This window comes from Glycine soja, chromosome 20 (assembly GCF_004193775.1).
Source record: "Glycine soja cultivar W05 chromosome 20, ASM419377v2, whole genome shotgun sequence".
Classification (NCBI taxonomy): Eukaryota; Viridiplantae; Streptophyta; class Magnoliopsida; order Fabales; family Fabaceae; genus Glycine; species Glycine soja.
Window position 1 is genome coordinate 20,322,219 of NC_041021.1, and position 11,117 is coordinate 20,333,335.

General features: G+C 33.3%; 1 protein-coding gene across 1 annotated transcript; it reads left to right on the plus strand.

The window, feature by feature from the left end:
• The first annotated feature begins 1,579 nt into the window (after positions 1-1,579).
• LOC114401576 lies at positions 1,580-7,531 on the plus strand. The gene is made up of 6 exons (XM_028364124.1): positions 1,580-2,077; positions 3,253-3,398; positions 5,083-5,251; positions 6,183-6,281; positions 6,702-6,784; positions 6,893-7,531. The coding sequence occupies exons 1-6, from the start codon at positions 1,610-1,612 to the stop codon at positions 7,017-7,019; spliced, it is 1,092 nt and encodes a 363-aa protein (XP_028219925.1). The 5' UTR covers positions 1,580-1,609; the 3' UTR covers positions 7,020-7,531.
• Positions 7,532-11,117: the final 3,586 nt, after the last annotated feature.

Below are 11,117 nucleotides of genomic sequence, written 5' to 3' on the forward strand. Positions count from 1 at the left end.
ATATATTATTTTGATGTGTTACATATAATTTTGAATTGTTTAAAATTAAAAAGAGTTGCTTATATAAATAATTATTGTTCATGAGTGGTTAAACTTTGTATTAAATATAGGAGAGAGAGAAATGAAATATTTGGTTAAATAACTTGTTAATAAAAATTCATATTGAAGAAAATTAATTGAGTTGCTTAAGATTGATGTAACATAAATTAGATTGTTTGTATGAAGATCGTTGAATATGTTCTTAGTAACTTTTGTTAAGAGGCAAGCTCACTCTAATCCACACTTGCTTGCAAGGAGGACAACAAACCAAGCTAAACTTAGTTTTTCATTATAATTTTCATGTATTTACCAAACTATCATGAATGAAGTGGTTTTGCTTCTGTAAAAAAAAAATTAATTTGGTGTTATATGTCAAGATGCAATGTCATTTCAAATTGATATGTGTATAAAAATTGTACGAAGGATTAACTTGTTCTAATAGACACACTATAAAGATCAAAGTGAAACCTTTTCAATTTAAATTACTAAAATGAAAGCTAAAATAAGGTAAGGAACTAAAATTTTATTTTAACTCAAATTATATTATATACATAATTTGTCAATATAATATTTTTTACACAAATAATTAGTTAGAAATCACATATCTACCAAAAATCCTTGGTACAAGATTTTATATATATATATATATATATATATATATATATATATATATATATATATATTCAAGAACAATGTATAAAAAGTAAATTCAAAACTTTTTATACTAATAATTATAGAGAAATTCATCAAAAAAAAGTTATAGAGGAAAAAGATTATGAACTGATAATGTAAAATAGTTTTACACAATTATCCAATCACAACTCATCATGTATGGTAAGTATGTTGACTTTTATAATAATTGAAAGTCATTCAAATGATTAATTGAGATTGGATAGTGTAAAATCATTTTACACCCATTTAATGTAGAGTCATATAAGAATTTAATTTATATACACCATTGACCAATTAAAATGATTATATATACAATATTTAGAGTTTAATAATAATTTTAGTATGTCGAAACACAAATCATAGTTGATATGACTATTAAAATAGTTATCATAAAAATAAATAAACTTATCATAGCTGAAAACTCCTTGACCTTGACCAAATACCCTCTTAGCCAAGATAAGGAGCTTAAGCAACATGATAAGAGGTTGATAGTATGGGTCAGCCTAGACCAAATACCTCAAAGGCATAGGTCAAGCACCTCATCGGCAAGACTAGACTCTTTTTTAACCATACAAAGAGATTATGATGAAGATTAAGTAAAAAAAACACAAATTACGTGTAAACATCATCTACTAGCGAAGTGCCTTCGTAGGTATTCACTCTCACCGCAAAGGATGAGAAGCACATGAAGGAAGGAAAGAGCACAACACCCCATCTCAGTAGGAAAAATTACCTTAGTATCCTAGTGAGATACTCTCTATACAAATTAAACTTTATGATTAAATTAATATTTTGGTAATATTAATCACCAAATTAAAATAATAATATCAAGTTTGCCGAGATAAATTTCACGCTCTATTGAATGACACGAAGAAAGGGCATATATGCGTGTGTATGTATGTTGTTGAGGTTTATCCAAAACAAAACTAGATGTGGAAATTGGAATAGCCATAGCCATAAGGCAGCACCCACCGTTGCACTGTTGACTATGCTGCTAGCTCAACCCATTTTCCTCTCTCGCAACTTTCCCACTCTCAACAACAACCACCGAAATTCGAGAACTTCACTTCAACTTCACAACCCTCCTGAAGTAAGAGTTTCACCGCAAAGAACGCCAATAATAGCCTCTTCTGGTTGTTTTGGTTGCTTCGTGAAACCGCTTGATGTCAGAACCAAAAAAGCCACGTTGGGTGCGTTTCTTAAGAAAAAAAAAGGTGGTGTCCATATTTGCCATAGTTTGAAGGAAGAGAGTGAGGTTGGTGGGAATAGCAATAATCCAAGAGACTGGACAACCTCCATTTTGCTCTTTCTACTGTGGGCTGCGCTAATGTACTATGTTTTCTTTCTCACCCCAAACCAGACCCCGGTATGTCCCTACCTATTGCTTTCTAATTTGCAATATGCTAATAATCGTTTACTCTTTGCGGCAACTTTTACTAACCTTAACCCTTAGAAACATGTAGTTTTTACACAATTTAACACTAGCTATAAGTGTTAGCACAATTGGTAGCAGATGGCTGTGTTCCTTAAGCATGCTGATAGGGGGTTCGATTCCCTGACCGTGTGTATGGAGAAGACTTTGTTTGGAGAGGCAAAATCTCATGACTTTTGGCTATGGGATACCTTGCTTCCAAAAAAAACAAAAAACAACTGGTTTTAGATAATTTTATACTAAGTTACTAACTAACCTTAACCATTGTAATTATGACAAACACAACTACAACTAGTTTTGCACGATCTTACACTAGCCAACTTAAAAGTATATATGTATGTATATGAGAAGTCGCAAGGGATGTCAGTCCCTGAGTTACAATATCATGTGTTGACGTAGTGGTTACTTGTTATTTTTCTTTGCCTTATAGATGGCAGAAGTTTTAAGAATTTAATCAGAAAACGCCGACATACCATCATCAAATTGTAAAGTTTGTTGTATGATAATATTGTTAGCTTTTGTAATAATTGCTCTGAAAGTCATATTTAACCCATGATTTCTAATTGTTTGACAGAGTAAAATTAAACTCAAGTTTTAAAATGCCAGAGTAACATTAGGATCTTCACTGTGGTTATATCCATTGTTTGTTATCATTTTGGATTGGAGATTGGTTTTAGTATTGTGGTTTGGAAGGTCATTTCTGCAATTTCAGTAATCATGTTGCAATTGCAACTGCAATTTAAAACCATGGTTTGGATCATTTGTTTTATTTGACAAAGAAGAAAATGCAAATGGTGCTATCTCCATGTTCTTCAAAATTATGATAACGATCATTCTTGAGCAACTAATGCTTGCAAAATTATTTATCTGAGCTGAAGAAGAATGAAAATATGACTTCTGCACTGGTCATATCAATTGTTTGACCAGCCTATTTTATGCTAGTGCAGGCTTAGACTGTGTACATCTTTAGGCATTCAGCATACTCTTTGGTCCTCTTGTGAGAGCACCAAAGTATCCTTTGCAGTTTCTATCTCCCCATGCCTATATTTTTCCTTTCTTTTTGTTTTAATCAGTGAGGTTACTTTTTTTTTTCTTTTATCTTCATTCAGTCAAGGGACACATATTTCTTGAAAAAGCTCCTGAATCTGAAAGGAGATGATGGTTTCAGAATGAATGAAGTGCTAGTATCATTGTGGTATTTAATGGGCTTGTGGCCGTTGGTATATAGCATGCTCTTGCTTCCTACAGGAAGAAGGTACTTCCCTTTGGTGTATATTTTTCTCTTAACATAAATAATATGGTGTCTTTGATCAGATTTCAAACCACTCATAAGCTTCTACATATTAGTTTAAGCTTTTAGGCAAGTTGTCCTTGAAATGGTAAGCTGTAAGGGACTCTGTCAAGGACAAATCTCTTAAAAGCTTAAGTTGTTAGGCTGATGTTCATGAATAGTTTCATTTTCATAAACATCTTTGCCATGCATCTACTGTTACTTGCTTTTGTAAAAATTATAAAATCAATTGGAAGGTTGATGATTCAGGTCTTCTTAAACAGGGTCAATATTTTGAATCAATGTTGTCAAACCAAGATTCAAATAAAAAATTGCAATTTGTATTGAATTATAAGATTCAAATACAATGAAAACAACTTCAAATGTTTTATACAAATGATGTATAATGCTCAATTTAACTATTTTAAACTAGAAATAGGTAAAACAACTTAGCCATAAGTGTCTCAAAACACAATCATGTCATAACTGAGTGTGTGAAGCCTCTATCCTGGAAGAATGAAAGCAGAGCAGTGGGATAGTCAAATAGAGTGCATGCATTAAACGAGTGTGTGACTAATAAAGTAGTGGAATAATTAAAAAGGATAAGTTGAGTAATTATATGCAATGCAATAGAATTTGTATTTATTGGAGATAACTGTGAAATTCCGGCATATAGAAACATAGATGACAGAAAGTTAAGAAGTGGAGATGAGAGTCTGACTAGAGAAGAGAGAGAGAGAGAAATTGAAGTCACTCGTACTATTTTCACCTCCTATTACATTCCCTTTTTCCCTTATATTCCTTACACATCCAACAACGAACTCTGATTCATATTGCGTGAGTTCATTCTTGGTGCCTTAATTTGCACATCACCCTCCACATGTCCTTGTCCTTGAACTAATTTGATTCCTGCTGAATTGCTGATGCGGCTGTCAGTCGTTGTATGGCTGACTTCATCGTGCAATTTTCCCATTTTCTGGCATCTCTCATTTGTTATCATGACATAGTGCTCCTTTAGTTCCTTTTCATTTATATGACTTCTTAATTTCTTTCACCAGAGTTGGTGAATGAAAAGTGAGAAAAAGAATGTACCAAATTGTGTGGTTTGTATTGGTAATACAAAATTGCGTTGATTCATTCTTATATCATAAGATTCAAGATCATTTGAAGTTCATTATATTATACACATCACTAGCTAGCCGAATCAATTCAAATTGTGAATTGTAAATTTTGATTTAATTTGTAAATAGATATTTCTTTAAGCCTTGCTACCCTCCCTTGTGGCAAACCATCAAAACTTGAAACACTAATGAACTGGAAATCCATGATGTAACATTTGACCCTTGTTTTAGGGCGAGTACAATAGAGTTTTCTTTCAGGATAAATACAGCTTAAGCTCTATATATACTCACAGTTTCAAACCACTCCATTGTGCTTCGTGAAAATCAGTCAAAATGACTTATTTGACAGAATAGTAGTTTGAAATAACATACCCCATCCCTGCTATTTTAATTCCACATTACTGCTTTGAATGCCATTTCAAGAACTTTACAAGTTGCCACATGTAACATATTATATTGAGAATGAATGATTTAGTATTTTCATATGTATATGTCTTATTTGACAATGCCTGAAGCTGATTTCATATCTTCCATTTGTTGTTCTACAGCTCAAAAAATATTATTCCTGTATGGCCGTTCCTGATACTTTCATGTTTTGGTGGTGCATATGCTCTTTTTCCGTATTTTGTACTTTGGAAACCGCCAGCTCCCCCTGTTGAAGAAACTCAGCTTAAAACATGGCCTTTGAATTTTCTGGAATCAAAAGTAACTGCAACGGTAATGCTCATCTAAACCTCATCTTGCAAAGTTGCTGCAGACAAATCATAGTAATCTAAATAATGATTCCATGGTTAAGTGATTTTGCTTAGGCTAATGCCCAAGAATAAACACCCGGTTGAAGTCATGTTTATTTTTGGAGAAAAACTTAAAATGTTTTTAAATCATCATATATTTTATTCTTTCTGGTAAAACAATTTGCTTAACCATAGTTCAATTGCTGCAGGCTGCAGCAAAGCACCCCTATTTGAGCTTTGCTCTTCTTTTAAGTCTTTTGACTCTGCATTGGCAATCAAATAATGCTTTATCTTAATACAATTTATATTTGAATTGAAAAATGAACAAATGCCATGGCAAAGGTTGCATTTATAGTGTTCCGTATAATAACATATCATCATAATTGTATGCCATAAACAAACACATACACTACCTGGAAAACTCGCATTTAATGGTTTTACATTACGTAGTATGGTGTGTAGTAAAAGCAAACTAAAAATATTGGGAAGGTTTTCATATAAAAATCTCGCATTTTTAGCCTTAATATTAGAGGAATCAATCTTTCCTTGATATTTTATATTTCCTCTTCCCGTTATTTTTATTCTTGAAAGTGTACCCAATCAATAAAAGCAGTATATGAAGCTGGGGATGCAACAAATCAATTTCACAGTGAACTGAACCAACCATTATTGTTTAGAATTGTTTTTAAAACCCCTGAATCCAAGAGATTTCCTTTGGCATGTATTAATCCCTATTGAAATGGATTAAAAGACTTCCCTTCCTAAACATGCTGTTGGCATGCCTTTATTATGAAATATCTCATGGGAAGAACCCTATTGACTATTATTTAGCATAAGCACACATTCACACTATACTCTTCATTTTTATTTTTTATTTTATTTAATTGGAGTATGTAACTTACCTTGCACATCAGATATCACTTGCTGCAGGGGTAGCCATCATAACTTATGCTGGTCTAGCTGGACAAGATGTGTGGAAAGAATTTTACCAGTACTTCAGGGAAAGCAAATTTGTAAGTTAATGCTCAGCATGTCAAGAAGTTGGCATGACTATTCATTGTATCCTCAACTACTATATACTACTCGACTATTCTATTTTAACCTCCAACTTCAGTTACATTTTAAAATAAAAAACAGAGCTATATATACAACTAACCTCCAACTTAAGGCACAGACTGCCTATTTTTACACTAGTTCATTATTGAAGCTTTAACAATGCCACAAGACTTTTCCATTCTGACCATGCTGATCTTTGCTAATGTAGAATCAACAATTGCTAGTCTACTGAAACCTAATAACTAGGCCAAATTTACGGCTAAATTAGAATACATGTTCTTATGCGCTCATTTTCATAATCTACATTAATCCATTCTTTCCAAAATAGGAAATGGGAAATACTCTTTAGGTGCTAAAATCAGGTTTTCATGTTGCAGATCCATATTATGTCCATTGATTTTATTATACTTTCCACATTTGCACCATTCTGGGTTTACAATGATATGACAGCTCGAAAAAGGTATGCTCCTTGCCATATAAGTTTTTATTTCACTGTTTACAACAGATCCTAGTCCTAGTTATATAAAACAATCTATAGAATATATTTTAATGCTAATCCAATATGCAGGTCTGACAAAGGTTCTTGGCTTCTTCCCCTATCATTGATACCATTTTTAGGGCCTGGTTTATACCTTCTCCTACGGCCATCATTATCAACAGTGGCCATTTCACAAACTCCTGTTGAGCCAGAGTAAAGTTCCATGTGATGACTGTCAACAATACAAGTATACACTTTCCATGCTACAAATTTGAATTTGATTTCAAGTTTGGTTCAGAAAGACAATTTCATTGTACAGAGTCCACAGCATGGTGAGAGCAGCTTGCCACCCTACTCAATAGTCCATAAAAGTATTGAGATCCCTCAGCTTATGCATCATCTGGGGAGATGGAAAGAAATTTCACATTTACCAAGATTTTTATTATTAGATGAGACCCAGTTTCTAAGAAAAGAGCATTATTGCTTCTGTGACATTATTAGCCAATCATAATCTAAGTCCTCAAGTAACTCTAGGAAAAATTCCATTTTAAGGTCCTTAGAAATGCTTATTTCAGCAACAATAGAAGCATAAAAGCTTTGCAATCTGGCTATTGCATTCAAAGATTATGCAGTCCTTTTTATTTTGGGCCAAGTGTTCCTATTTAGGAAGTTATATTTTACACCACTTTTTTATTATTATACTAATTGCATCCCCCTTTATTTTTTTAAGTGTTAGTTTCAAAATTACCCTTGTCCAACCTTGGAAGTGATTTACAAATCATCATTACTAGAAATTTAATTTCGGAATTACAGATGGCTTTTGAAATTTAATTCCTGAAAAACATTGAACTTGAGTATTTAAAAACCCTTCTGGAACTATAGTTTTAGAATGTATAAACACTTCCAAAATTAAATTTGCAGGAGTAATATGTAATTTACTTTCAAAACTAAATTTTCACAATACTATTTAATACATTTCGAAATTAAATTTCCGAAAGTGTTTAAAAACTCTTTGAGAACTTTACTTTTAAAATGTATTTAATACTCTTCCGGAAAAATTAATTCTAAAACCTAAATTAATTTGATGCAAGTGTTTAATATATTTTGGAATAACAGTCCAGAGGAAGTGGCATACTCATCTTCATTGGGAATAACAGTTGAAAAAATAAGGTTAAATAACTATTTAAGTAGATCCTGAACTATATGAAAGTTTTTAATAACTTAATTTTTTTAAATCAGGGCTCTGAACTATAAAAAAAAAAAGATCTCCGGAGCTAGTTTTCACGGCTTGAAAGATCTAACAAATGACAATCTATGGCAGATTTACATAATGAAGGACTCAATTGAAAAAATTACTTAAAAGTTGAGTAAAATGTATTTTTTCTTGGAAATTTTTTATTTTTAGGTTGCGTTTGATTTGCTAAAAAATAAGGGATTGGACAACACAAAAATATTTATCCAACATGTTCCATCAGTAGTTGTACATATGCATTATATACATGCCAAGTAATGGATAGTTTATTTATGAGCAATCATTTCACTTGATAAACAAGTCATGCTGAGTGATATTAGAGACACACGCGCACACATATATACTAAGTGGATGGCAATGCAAATAACCTAGTTTTTACTTTATTCAATTAGCTTAAAATAAAAGTTAATTTGACCAAAATAAAACTATTTTGTAAAATAGCTTATTTCACTAGGTTAGATGATTTTGCTTTAAGTGACACTTCCAGTTGGTGTAACAATCATCACAGTAATTTGGTAGCGAAAGAGGGTGTGCAACGTAAGGGAATTTGTGTTTGTTTAAGAAAACTGTGAAACTGTGCAACATAATAGCTACTTGTCTGTATTGATTTGTCTGTCTTGTTATTTTAGCAAATCAAACGCACCTTATAGTTTTTATTCTTTAACTTTCCTGTTTCTGCTTTTGAGCTGAGTTATATTTAGTTCAAAAGTATGATGAATTGCAGACATAATAGGGGGAAAAAGTTGGGATGTAATTGTAATGAGTAGGGAAATGCGATACTTATGTTACTGCAATGTAAACATGTACAGAATAAGGTAGCATGGACTGTGCGAAAAATTACTAGGTAGTCCAGAAGCACTAAATCTTTTGAGTACTTACAAAAGGGAAACAAATAAAGAGCTCTGAATGAATATTGATTCGGCAGAGCATGAGAAAATGAAAATTAAATCTTTCTTCATCAGCCAAGTGATGTGCGAAGGAAGGATGTCAGTATGTTGCAAGATTTGGAGGCAAAACCCAATGTTGGTGAGGTGGTGGAACTTGATCTTGCAAGGTCATGTCATAAATGCTCTTTCTTTTTGCCTTTTTGTTTGAGGCTCGCAGATGAAGAAAGTATTTTTGGGCATGACTAGCAACTTGGGTTGAGGTTCTAGTCTTAACAGCATACCTTGCAATATTCTTCCAACCTCCCTTGCCATAGATTGCAAGCCCTTGAAGAAATAACCTGTAATGAAAATGAAAGAAGAAAAACATAAAAAGTTTATTGATATGCAAAATCTAATAGTTTGAGAGATTAAATAGAATAGTACATGTGTTCTTCATTGGTCCATCTGTTGCAGCGATTGTGAGATGATGATGCCGATGAAGTGGAGGGTCGGTTCGCTGTCTGTGTCTGTGGAAGAAGGGTGATGTGCCCTGCCGGAACATCGGAGTGGATAGGGGAAGAAGGCTAGGGGCAGGGGCAGTGTTCTTTGACTCCAACAACTCTTGCAACAACATCGGAGTCGAAAGGGAAAGAAGGTGATCGAGGGTTTCTTCGGCCGACGGAGAAAGAAGCCTTGGGGCAGTGTTCTCTAACTGATCGAGGGTTTCTTCTATCGGAGGAAGGTAAACGAGGGTGTCGTCCCACTCATCGAAGCCGCCGTGAAACTGTGTATGCGGCAACATCGATTCCGTCGGGGGAGGCACTGACAAAGATGACAACTTGGGAGGAAGTTGAACGAGGCTGTTCTCCAACTCAAACACCTGCAGCTTGTTGTTGTCGGAGCCACCATCAGAATCAGAATCACCACTGTGAACATGGGTGGCGTCCTCCAACGGAAACATCATCGATGGGGCAGTGTTCTCTGAATGAATGAGGGTCTCCAACTCTTTATACAGTGCCTCCTCCTTGTCGAAGTCGAAGCCACCGTCAAACTCAAACTCGTCGTCGTTGTTTCCTCTGAACATTCTTTCTTTCGTTTCAACTCAATAACCACACAAAACTAAACAAAACCCTTTCTCGTCTAATTTCTTTCTTTCTTTCTTTCATAAAAATCTGATCCTTAAATTTCGAACCAGGAAATGCCAATACGCGCGTCTTCGCTTCCTCTTCCCTCCTTCCTTTGTCTAACGGCTACTTTAAAACCAACGGATTCGATTCGGCTTGTTCAAAGAATCCTGCCTTTTGAATCGTTGGATGTCTTTTGCTTGTCTTGTCTTTATTTTTTTCTTCTTCCTTTGTAAAACTTTGCCAATTTTATCATCACTTCTATTTGTTCTCTTTGCCTATAAAAAAGATAAATGTATTTATGGTACTTCAACTTTCATCCATTTGACATGGGTCGATATGATTTTTTTTTTAAAATATTTGATAATTGAACTATATAAATAAACAAATGAATATTATGCATAAGAAAATGACTTAAATATGTTTTTAAGGATATAATGAACACAATGAGCAAAGAGAAATTAAGGAATGTTTGTTTCATGAACTATTTTGTTATTCCCAAGAATACAAGACCAGAAAAAATTGTCTCATGTTTATTATGAGGTCATAAAAAAATTAATCTTGGATATGTTTTATTCCTACAAAAGATATAATCTCATATTCTACCAATACTTAGTCTTGACAGAAAAGGTAGGGAAAAATTATTTTCATGGGACAGAAATACCTCTTCATGAGTAAAACTCCATATTTGCCCTCTTACTAACCATTATCTCACTACTTTTTCATTGTTCCTTGATGATACGTGCTTAAATTTTTTTTGGATCCTACAAATTTTGTTATTGTCGAATTAATGTTTCCGCATTTTGATTTACTATCAATTTTGTTCTTACATTTTACGATAATTTATCCTTTCCCTCCAATGCCCCTTTTTAATAGGCAATTTTTGTTCATCTTTCAATTACCATTATCATCAAACACCTGAGGAGGAGAAGAAGGGTGTAACAAGAGTTTTTGTAATATGGGCATTTTAGTAATAGTAATATATATTCACATGAAAAAAAAAAACTCAATTAAACACGTTTTAATCATTCCTGAGAATATAAAAAATAATCTCAACCAATTTAAATACCCTG